General features: G+C 36.1%; 1 protein-coding gene across 2 annotated transcripts in view; it reads left to right on the top strand.

The window, feature by feature from the left end:
* The window catches only part of FIP1L1 (factor interacting with PAPOLA and CPSF1), a 37,271-nt gene that overhangs the window by 18,860 nt on the left and 6,180 nt on the right, over nucleotides 1-12,231 (top strand). For both annotated transcript variants that reach the window (XM_058804412.1, XM_058804413.1), the window contains 4 exons: nucleotides 530-683; nucleotides 5,861-5,887; nucleotides 6,444-6,498; nucleotides 7,365-7,420. In XM_058804412.1, coding sequence (XP_058660395.1) covers nucleotides 530-683; nucleotides 5,861-5,887; nucleotides 6,444-6,498; nucleotides 7,365-7,420 — 292 coding nt within the window. The remainder of the gene's footprint in view (nucleotides 1-529; nucleotides 684-5,860; nucleotides 5,888-6,443; nucleotides 6,499-7,364; nucleotides 7,421-12,231) is intronic.

Here is a 12,231-nt window from a genome sequence, read left to right as displayed (position 1 = left end):
AATTATATTGTAGTACTTTACCAAAAACTGCAAGATTAGTCTTTATGGTTTTAGTATAGACTTTTATTATCCTCAGAAAGCAACTAAATCTATACAGATAAAATACACATCTGAAGAATTAGAGAGAAGGATCAGGGTTGCTTGGTGCTCCAGTTGCATTTCCATGCCAACTTGGGTTGAGGTTAAACAGTGAAAATAGTAAAGGATTGTAGTGCTGATATTGAAAACATTACCATGTGATTTTCATCTGATCTTGAAGTATTTAAGTAATTTATGATCTTGGGTTGTTTTCATGCTTTTCAGATTGATTTTTAAATATTTTCCATTATACAAATTTAAGGTGCTCTTAGACCTTTAAGGGGCAAATAAGGGACACTGAACATAGGTGTATGCAGGTGGAACTTACACCATCTGAATATGGGTCTTTAGATGTGAAGTGATACTTTCCTATTTTAGTAACTGAAGGAGAGGAAACCTGTCTTGTACTCTTTTCACAAAGCAATTGTAACTAGAGTTTGATATTTTACAGGTTCTTTCAGAACGCTCTAATCCTGAAGTAGACAGTTTTACCAAGCCACCTCCATTTTTCCCTCCAGGAGCTCCACCTACTCACCTTCCACCACCTCCTTTCCTCCCACCCCCTCCAACTGTCAGTACTGCTCCACCTCTGATTCCCCCACCAGGTAAATATCCTGCACTATATAGGATGTGGATAATGAGAGATTTCTTGAGGTGCATTGTGCAGAATTTCAGAATTTCATGTTCTGCTCTTTTCTTAAGTGTATCTGCAAAGCAAATCCAGAAACTTTTGTTTTTACTTTCTCAGTAAGCATAATCCCAAGTAGTAAATAATTACTTAACGACTAACTGCTGGTTCTTGCGTTCTTGAAAATGTTTGAAGTGAGAAGTTGTTTTCTGTAATTCAGTAAGTGTTAATGCCATTGAGAGGTACATGTTAACACATTATTCTACAAACTTTAGAACTAGAATTATGGCATACCATGAATTTGTGTCACAAGTTGGATTCTCTGATGTCTAAGGTCAAGGCAGCAAGAGAAGTTCTAATTACCCTTTTCTCTCACAGCATGTATGAATTCCCACAGGTCTGGTATTATTGCATTTGCTCCATATCCCTTCTTCCAGTTAGAAGTCTTGTTAGTCCCTGCTGGTTTTTTCCAGTGTTCTGTCTGTGAATCTTAGAGGAATCAAAGCTCTTTGAGAACTCATCCCATTGTTAATCTGTTTTGAAATTTACTGATGTTTACTGAACATTTATTGTAATTTGGCATATATGGAAATTTACTGGGCATTTGCACAAGTGGTACAGTGACCTGTACTTCTCATTTTAAGACAGTAAGTTCAAAAGGATTTGGCAAGAAACTAAGAACTGTCAGTGAGAAATTAAAATAGATGGAGAATCTTTGTGGTGTATTTGAGTAGGAAAGTGAAGCATTTGTCTGCAGAAGAGACTGATTTAAGGTGGAGCTGCTTTCCTTGTTTTCTCCTGGTCCTTGAATTCTTTAGCTTGACTTGTTCTGAAAATCATGCGGAGCAGTTTCTTTGCTATTCTGCTTGCAGAGGAAATACTTTTAAAGTTTCTCTGTTAATATTCTTATGTAGAAGCAAAGAAGTCACATTATTTAAATGCAACTAGTATGAGCTTTTATAGGGTTTAAATCCTCATAGAAGTTGCTTCTTCAGTTGCCCTTCCTAATTTTAAAACTTTACTCATTTTGCCTGGCAAGCTCTGACTTTCCTCCATAATGGTCATACACAAAAATCACAGCACATAGAAAACTGAGAAGATTTAAAAATGAAATCATTCTCTGCCCTTTTTTTTTTCTTTTTTAAAATAAATATAAAAAAATACAATCTCTGAAGTGAGATTATGGTAATGCTCTGGTGATTTTGTTTCCTTACTGGCAAGGGGGAAGAACAGAAAGGGGATGGATGTGACAATAATACTTGCTCTGGTTTTAACCTTCATTTAAACCTTTATGATAAACAATATATGTAATGCATTGCAACTTTTTAGAAAGTAATTATTTTAATTGTAATTGGATTCAGAAAAGGTGTTCTAAGTTGTATATTATCAAAAACCTGAGAACCCCTCTCACAGACACCCCAGATGCACTTGGTGCAGGGGTACTGGACTGTTCTTATGAAACCCCTCACCTGTTGAGATTTTAAAGGTGAAGGAAATCCACATGTGTTGCAGATCAAGCCAGCAGGTTTGGCTTTAGTCTCACGGTTTACAGGCAGGTTTATGACACAGGCTTGTTCAGAAGGTCTTCTGGAACATCCTTCAGTACTTCAAGTAGATTTGAAAATAATGATTAAGAGCTGTGGATTTAGTTTCCTCAGGCCTGTGTTTTAATTGTGCTGTTGCCAGCTCTTTATCATCAAAGCTGTTCCAAAAATAGGTTCTACCATCCCTCCTTGGTTCACTGGAGTAGGAGTAAAAAAACTACACTTACCCAATATTAAACTGGGACTACTTGCCAGAAAATTTAAGTATACCAAATATAAAACATCCTCCAAAAGCGCCTTTGAAAAAGGATCTTGCTTTGAAGTTATGTCTCTTGTTCTGTATTCATTCACTCTTGTGATTCAAATCTTTTTTGAGGAGCAAGTGCTGGAACAATTTAGAGCATCAAATGTAGAAAATTCTCAAATAGTCCTAGGAGATGACTGACTGTGGCAAAATATGTGCTAGTTTCTGTTTGGTAGGTTTATTACTATGTTGGTGTAATTTTCATCTAAAGCAAACATGTATGCTTGTTACCAAGGCTTTAAAAGTTTGTTTATGTGCTTTGGTTTGTCTGTAGTTAAAAATGTGACATGCATTTGTGATTTAAGAAAAAAGAATTTTCTCTGAAATACTGAACTTCTGTTGCATAACTTTGCAATGTGTGCCAGGCTTTGGTGTGACTGCTCAGGCTTGGCATCCTAAGTGTGTACTTCTAATCTTTTGATACAGAAAATTTGACCTAATTTAGCCTATGGCAAGAGAACTAAGTTGAGATATATTACATTTCTGAGGGCTAGTGCACAGTTCAGCTAATTTACAGTATGTTGTTAAACTCTGGCTGTGTTGTTCATGTTTGATTCCTTGCTCCACAAGCAGAGCACGTGTGGCATTACTTTCCTTTAGTAAAACATAATTTTCTGTAAATACTTACCAGCCCTGAGCTAGTAGGATGGTATACAATGTTCTGAAGGCAGTTTTGAGCATGGTAGTTAAAATGGTGCACTGATGACATTTGAGTTGCTTTTGGCACGCAACTCTGAGTATTTAGGTTTATGCTGGATGTGTCTTTATGGCAGCACAATGATGTTGTAGGGACATGACAAAGTTGATACTAAGCCACATTGTTGCATTTGTACAGTGTAGTCTCTTCATTGCAAGAAATGACAAAATATTTCAGTGTCTATTCTCAGAAATAGTAATTGGCTGGTGACACTGCAGGTATATATTCATGCACTTAGAAGGCAAAGGAGTGAAGAGTTAAGAAATTATTTCTTTTCCATTAAGTGAAGCTTATGATTTTTTGTCTTGTTTTGTGTTGTATTGGTGTATTAGCAAGGAAAAACACTTATTTTGATTTTTTTTTTAGATTTTTTGTCAATTTGGCACATAGAATCTTTTGTCCTTTTTGATACCACCAAGTAAATTAGCTTCTGTTTTAAAACTATATAAGCATTAATCATGATTCTTTAAAAGTTTTTAAAGGTTTTTGTGGGAAAGTGTGCTTATGGATTTTTTTGTGTAATACTCTAGATTCACCAGTTCATTAAAATTATTTGGACATTTGATCTCTGGATATTAGGTGAATTCAGTCTGTCTTAATTTTGTTCGAATGCTTGTTAAGTGAGATTTTTCATTTGTCTTTTAGTCTTGTGATATTTTTACTTTTAATTCTGTACAAGATAACATTCTTGTAAGTGAGGAATACATTAATTGTTTAATACAAACTTTTTCCTTTTTGTAGAGAGGAGTTAGCTGGTGGATTTCCAGGCAGTTCTCTGGAGAGTGCTGAGTGCTATTTGCAGTGTAACAATATACTGGTTTTAGGGCAGCAGTTGAAATCTTTTGTGGTGTAAGGTGGAGCTAATAAGTCACTTTGAGAGAATTTCTGGTATTTTTCTACCTTATGTTCTTATAGCACTTATATATTATTATGTGTTATATAATATGTACATGCTTAACATTTATTTATTATATATTTTTTTCTATGTGTTAGGCTTATGAAGGATCTATTAATTAGAACAGTTAACCAAAGAAGATTAATAGTAAACAGTTTGGCAACAGTTTGAGTTCGTAATCTTGACTTTCTTTCAGAAATTTTCATCAGGACTGTTTGGGCTTTTAAATGTTACACTGTCAAAAATTTTGTGGTGTTGTACCCAGTGTTCTTAACAACTGTAGTGCACATTGGAAAGCTTGCGTGCTGGTGGAGAGAAAATGGCTCATGCAGTTCAGAAATTTGGCTGTGGGAGTTCACTGATTTGCATTTTGGCTAAGAGATCTGATTTTAAATCCTCCAGATTGGACAGAAGCCTCAATTATATTCCACCATGTGTTTAATCCTATAGGATTAATGCTGTTAGGAATTACTGTCAGAGAAATTGCCAACAATCAGTGAACTTTGATATTGATCTCTGTTCCTCTGCTTGCATACTCCTTCATTCTGTCCTTCTGTCAAGTCAATCTGGGAGCAGTTGGCATTTCTAGACATAATAAGTACATAGATTTAGTAAAATGTTGCTGCCATACAATAATCTTTTAACTTTAATGAGATATATGTAAATTTTGTCATGTGGCCAGTACTATTCTGTGTGAATGTTTATCAGTTATGTCAACACTGATGAAAGCACTTGCCAGAGTTTTCTGTTCTCTCCCTTCCCAAAGTTTTGCCATGAACTGTTAGATTGAACATACAAACTTTTTGATGGAAGCAGAATTGTTGATAACTGAAAGTGCTTTATACCTGGTGAAGTAGTCTATTTTCTGCCAGTATTGTTTTAGCCCAGTTTATTATATAGCAGTGTAATGTGTTTAGTTCAGGGTAAAGCTAGTTCTTTGCAAACCATGGGAAGATAAGAACCTTTGAAGTTACAAATTATTTTTACCTTGTAATCATTCCTTTCATAATCAGTAAGGTATGGTTATGTGTTGATGCAGTTTATTTTGTTAGGTCAGCTAATTTAGTTGGGAACAATTTTCTCAGCTTTTAGTTAGATTCATAACAGCTTAGCTAGATCTGAAAATCAGGTTAGAGTAATTCTTGCACATGTTTCTGTTAAAGGCTACTCCTTTCTCAGATAGCTACAAGAAAATAGAGAAAAAACCCAATCTTTTTCCCTCCACGTAGCAAATGAATGATGAACCGCAGTGTCATAGCATTGACTCAGACATCTGTATTGCTTACTGCTGCCTGAATTCTTTGTTCATGTGGACCTACTGTTTCCTGAGCCAAGCTATTGAAGGTCAGAGGCCAATTGCATTTCCTTCCATGGAATGTAAAACAAAGCAAATGTAGTCTATGGGATGTTGCTTTCCTTCTCTATATTAAGCTTTTTAGAATTATTAATTTAATTTTAACCTTGAGGCCCAGAGTCACTCTACACTGGTTTTGCCTCTAAATAAAAAAGATCTTCAAGAATAGGAATTTAAACCAAAAGCTGGATTTCACAAGGCTTGTACAAAATTTTATCAGTATTAATGTGACATCTTGACCTGAGGACACAGAAAATATGTTGTCATTCTTCTTGATCATGTATGCAGTGAAAGCTCAGTCTGGTTTCAGATCTACAGATAAGAAACTATTACTATAACTGATATTTGTTGTCTTTTTAGGTATACCAATAACAGTGCCACCACCAGGTAAATTTGCTTAGATTTTTTTTTCCACGTTTGGTTAAGAGATGAAAACTTAACTGATGTGCAACTTACCAGCTTTGTTCAACTTTATCTATAAAGAGTTATGCATGCTAAACTATATGTGCATATTTAGGCTCAGTTATTTTGATGCTGGGCAGAAGAGAAATTGTATGAAAATGCTGTTGACTAATGGACCTAATCAGCCAGTTTTCTAGATGTACATTTCCTTCTTTTCTTTAAAATATTTTTTTCTCAGCTATGCAGTAAATAGTTTGGATTTTTGTTTATTAAGTGTTGTTAGAATTTGCCCATGCTTTTATATCACCGTATTTTTAAGAATGATAAAGTTTTAACTTGAAGCACTGATAATATATGTTTCGTATTTTGCCTTTGTCAAGCTGAAAAGTAGTTCTTAGTCTTACAAAATAAAACGTGGAAACAATTTTTCATTGTTCTCTCTGGGATTTGTTTGCCATGGTATGCTTAGCCTAGTTCTTTAATGTGTTTATGGGTGATAGATTTTTACTTTTTCCCCTCCTTATCCAATTTATTGTTACAGGTTTTCCACCACCACCTGGCGGTCCTCCACCTTCCCTCATACCCACAATAGACAGGTGATTATCTCTTTGAAACCTTACTAAGCAATCTGTCAGTATTCTGTAACTGAAATAAATGAATAATACTCTTGCATTGCCCATTGTTTTATGGATTTATGTCTGGGAAAGGGAGACAGCTTCAGATTTTTACAGTAATTTTACAGAAATGTTACTAGTCTCACCACTCAGCATATTCTGAGTAGGTTACTTGGCCACTTATTAGTTTAGTGATGACACAGTATCAAAATACCAAATTAGTTACAGTTTTGATAGTAAATCAATGCCAAGACCTAAGGGAATGATAAATAAAGTATTCTTTAGTAGTCTGAAGGCTTGTTTATGTGATCTGTTTACTTTTCAGCTATCATATCCTTTTTTGTAGACGTACACAAAAATTTGAGCACAGATTTAGGCCCTCATAAACTATAAGAAATGCCAGAGTTCTACAGAATCCAAATTTGTATTTATATTCTGATCTAAGTGTTCAATTATAACAGGCCTAGCCTGTTAGGCTAGGAATTTTTCAATACCATATTTAAATGCATTTATATGCACATATCTGTTCCTTTGAAGTTGAAAATTCTGTTAAAATACATTGATACAGGAGAATGATGGAAAATCTCTGAGAAAATCTTTGTATGATTTAATTGAGAAAAAATCCTAACTTAATACATCATATGTGCATTTAAGTAAATTTATTACTTTGTACTGACAGTTGCTGTGGATGAGTAATGCTTGTGATTGTATATATTGTATATAATATATGTATTATATGTATTATATGTATGTAGCTGTTAATTGAAGGAGGTAGCTTTGTTGCTAAAGCTGAGGTTTAACATGTATCTTTGACATGCTGAAACTGGTTTTGCACATGCATTCCACAGTGGGCATTCTTCTGGCTATGATGGTCGTCCTGTTCGTGCATTTTCATATGGCAGTGGTAAGTAAGCAAGCTTGCTGGCTTTGGAAATTTTGACCAGTGTGATACCAAATTGTTTGATACACTTATGAGGATTTTGGCTAGACAACTAAACATGTCCTATCACTATTTCATTATGAAACCTCATTACTGACCATTGTAAATAGATACATGCTGTTGCAAATTTAACTACTGTTGGTAAATACTATTGTTTTGCTTATTAATTTATATACTGGATATCTTTTCCTGCTGCTTTTGCAGAACTGTGATTTTGAAGCATTATATACCATAATATGGACTGCAAATCAGGGAGAATTTTTCAAGACTTTAAAACAGGAGAACAAGTACTGTTGACATATCATCAGAATTTTAATTACTAAGAGCAATCATTCAGAAATCATGATGATGTACATCTTGTTTGAAAAACCATTTGTCCAAGACACTATAACCTTCAGTTATACTATTATAAAGTCTGTCTTTTTTTTTTTTTTGTCTTTTTTTTTTAATTACTGTTATTGGAGGGAAAAATCTGATGCTGAATTTGACTTCATGTTTTTTTCCATAAAAGTGATACAAGAGTGAACTAAAATGAAAGCTTCATCATGTGCCACCAAATGGGCATCCACAGAATGTGCGCTGAGTTTAGAGCTGTTACCTAGCTTCTTGACCCAAAGGAGAAAATAAGAAGATAAAGTAGATAGAATTATGAAATTATTTGGGTTAGAAGAAATCATCAAAGATTATCTATCTCAAGCCTCCCTACCATGGGCAAGAATACCTTTCACTAGATGAGTTTGCTCAAAGTCCTGTCCAACCTGGCCTTGAACACTTCTTTCTAATGGTTGGGCATCCACAACTTCTCTGGGCAACCCATGCCCCACCACCATCATCATAAAGAATGTCTCTCTTATGTCCAATCTAAACTTTCCATTTCTCAGAGTAAAACCTTAGCCCCTTGTCGTGTCACTACAGGCCCTGGCAAAAGGTCTTTCTCCATCTTTATTTCTTGTAAGTCCCTTTGCAGTATTGAAAAGCCACAATAAGGTGTGCCTAGAGCCTTTCCTCCTCCAGGGTGAGCAACCTGAACAACACAGGAGAGATGTTACAGCTCTCTGATAATTCTTCATGGCCCTCCTTTGGACCTGCTATAACATATCTTTGTTGTACTGGGGTCCCAAGAGCTGGATGCAATACTCCAGGTGGAATCTCATGAGAGCACACAAAAAGCCACCTCCCACCAACCTACTGGCCACTCCTCCTTTTGATGCAGCCAGGATACAAGTGGCTTCCTGGGCTGCAAACTCACACTGCTGGCTCATGTTTAATTTTTGCCCAACAGTATGCCCAGGCCCTTCTCTGCAGGATTGCTTTGAATCAGTTCATCGCCAGTTTGTACCGACATTGAGGACTGCCCTCGCCCTAATGCAGGACCTTGCATGTTGACAGTCACTGCCTCTGCCTTCAGTACATCTGCCATCCTGCCCCATGCCTGGTGCCTTTTCTTTCAGCTGAATTCTGTTGCCTTGCTCCTTGTTCCTTTGAACCCTAGCTGGTGAGAGGAGAAACTGTAGGGGAAGTTTTGTCTGTTTCTGGGATCTGTGATGTTCAGCACAGATAAAATATTCAGCAAATCTCTTTCCCAAATGTTCTGAAGTTTTAAGCATGGATATACAAAATGACATTTGTAATGGTTCACAATTTCTTGAAGTTGTAGCAGTTCATGGAGTAACAAGCAGTACTTTTGACATTGTAAGGATCCTCATCAGTTACCAAATGTTTGCTTTCATGCATTGGAAGCTTGTTGTGTTTTCAAGAATTCTTGGAAAAGAATTCATAAACATCGGCTTTACACAGACTTCTTTTTTAGCAGTAATTTAATTGTGTTTTAGCAAAATGGTAAAACCTGAGATGTACAACTAAAGCCATACAGAGTATCATAAAGAAAGCAGTCTTACTAACACATACTAATGTATGTATGTGGCATCTATTACATAGTCTCCAGTGTAGAGTGTTTTTCACTTTGGTGTCTCTTCTGTTAGAATTTTCTATTCTGTCAAATATTGTCAGGGACATAAGAATATTTCCAAGTTTCATGTCGACCTTTAGAGCTGATGGCATGCTTGTGTTGTTGCAGCACCAGTCCTAAAGGATGACTGTTACCTTGATCTTGCCAACATTGAATTTTAACTTCATCAACAGGATTAAAATATTGTTTTCCTTTATATGATTATGGAGACCAAGGAGCACAGTCCACTGCTATCTTCCCAGTGTGCTTCCAGTGTATCTTGTATCCCTGTTGCAGCAAAAGCTTTCATATTTGCTGCACAAAGCAATTATCTGTCTCAAAGCTGTCTGTGTCATAGGGATTTTTGAATCTGTAGAGACTCAGTGGCATTTTATCACTGTTGCTCATCACTTAGTGAGAAATGTTTTCCTAGTCAGCATCATACTGTCACAGTCCCTGTAGTGCAGTGTGATCACTGGTGAGTGTTCAGCAGTGCTCTCTGTGAATCAGAACCTGGGGACATTGAAGCTCCACAGCGCAGCTGGGTGCAGATCTCACTGCAATTTACAATCACTAGGTATATTTATTTAATAGTTGCTTTGGATGATAGCAGTGAATCTCCAACCTGTTGTCTTCTTTGACAGTCTGTGCATTTCCTAGCTTTGTCAAAATTGCAGGGGAAGATGTGCAAATGGAACACATTGCAAAAAGTAGCAGTCTTGATTAAGGTACTAGCCCTTCTTCTGCCTATCCACATTCCTCAGCTCATGCTTTGATGTATTTGATGTCTTGCTGTCAGTTGGGTTTCCCATTGCAGACCCTTTAGGAAGGTTACATGGTAAAGTAATAACTTATAACTTCAAGAATGTCTGTTTTGTTTTTGTGCTCTTCCACCACATCAATGTGGTTTAGTCCACTCGCACTTAAATCCTTTTACAATTCAGTGCTACGTCCGCCATCATATCTTTGGCTTTGCTTGAGCTGCCTTTGATCAGCCACTGAAGTGCCCTCTATCATATGCTTGTTTGCGTTTTCCTCAAGTAGATCTCTGGTCTGTGCTCTAAATGTTTTTTAAATCTTAGAACTTGCAAGACATTTAGCATTACAGAAACAGTTTAAGAGTCAGTATTTTTTGAGGCACAAGCAAGAAGTATTAAATAGTTTGCTTTATGCTGTGAAGCTTTAAGTTTTTTAAGTAGCTCCAAAACTGGGCTCATGTCTCCAAAACTAGTAATTATTCAAAGCTCTCCTTCTGTTTTAAAAATAAAATCAGAGTTTAAATCAGAGTTTTTGAAGTGTCTTCCTTCTTGTAGAAATTATTGGAATAATCCGTGTAGAAATAACAGAAGTGACAAATTATTTTATTCAGTGTAGTAAAAGCAGAATACCAGTTCATACTAGAAAATAAGCTTCTTGTGTGTTGTGAATAATTCCTGGTGAAAATCTAGATATAAAAATGTGTAGTGTGTCAAATTACAATTTTATCTCATGTTACTGGGGAGAAACACTTATGTCTGATGAGAGTTACTCAAGATGTGATGGAGTATCCCAAAATTTATTGTAAAAGTTTGTACTACCATTAATAATTGGTTTGTAGTATACATTTAAAGTTAAGTTTAAGTTTAAACTTTAGATCAGAATACACTGACAGCCAGTGTCTCGTACCATACGTGTGTTGTTGACATAGTGGCAAGTCAAGGAAATTAGCAGTCTTTTAAGTGCAGCTGGTTTTTTTGCTATTTCTGGCTGCTTTCCTTCAATGAATTTCAGGTCTTGGCAGCATAATGAGCAGCATAATATTGTATTAGGACATATTTATCTGTTAACCCTTCATTTTGCTTTTAGACCTGAAGTTAAACAGTGTCAAGCATTTTATTAGAGGCAAAACCTTGTATAAATGCTTTTTTAAAGGAACTGTAATACTTTTAATTACAAATGTATTTTAACAATGAAGTGGTTTTCTCGTGCTACGCTGCCTGCTCTAAAGGTCTTTTGTATTCCTCCTCTGGACGCTTGGCAAACTGCTCTCTTAAGCTTCTGCCAAAGCTTTCTGGGGCAGGCATACCCAGACATTACAGGCAAGGCAGTCTGAACTTAGCTGTCAGCAGAAGCCACTGGTTTTATAACCCAATAGTATTAAATACAGCACCAGTAACACACTTTGCATTGTTCAGTAGATATTTATGTTAATTGTACTGTTAATCTCTTTGTGACACCATGAAGTCAAGTAAATATTGTTCTCGTGTTATAGATGATGAAGTGGAGCTCAAAACAAACGATTTATTGAAAGTTAGGAAAGCTAGCAAGGCAGATAAGCAGAAAGGGAGAAGTCCTCAGTACTGTAAGTCCGCTAGAGAGTGCTGTTTCCAGCTAAATACTCAGCCCTTGTTTTTCCTTTACAGGGTGCGTTCACGGGACTTCTGGCGAGGGAGGGCAGGACAGAACAATTGGGGCATTAAATACAGCAGTTCTGTATTACACTGAAGTTGGCAAAAAGCAGTGGAGAAGCATTCCTTCTCCCCATTGCTAGCTATCTAAAAAAGGTTGGGAGACAGTGTTAAGACTTCCTTCTTAACATCTTAACATGTCACTTCTAGATTAAGACTATGCTTGATTTTCTTAAACTGTTACATTTTAGTGGTATTAGTGTTTGTGCTGAGTATTCATAAATGTTATCTTACAGAGCACAAGTGGGAGCATTATTTCTTCTCCCCAGAGTGAATTTATTTCTTAAGCTCCTTTTACATCCGTAATCAGAAAAGTATGACAAAGCATAGTATAGAATATAAATTACTGAACAACAACTTCATAGCTAACATTGTATTTT

Source organism: Ammospiza caudacuta, chromosome 4, assembly GCF_027887145.1.
Source record: "Ammospiza caudacuta isolate bAmmCau1 chromosome 4, bAmmCau1.pri, whole genome shotgun sequence".
Lineage (NCBI taxonomy): Eukaryota > Metazoa > Chordata > Aves > Passeriformes > Passerellidae > Ammospiza > Ammospiza caudacuta.
The sequence above is the reverse complement of the archived record's forward strand: the minus strand, read 5'-3'. Positions and strand labels throughout refer to the sequence as shown.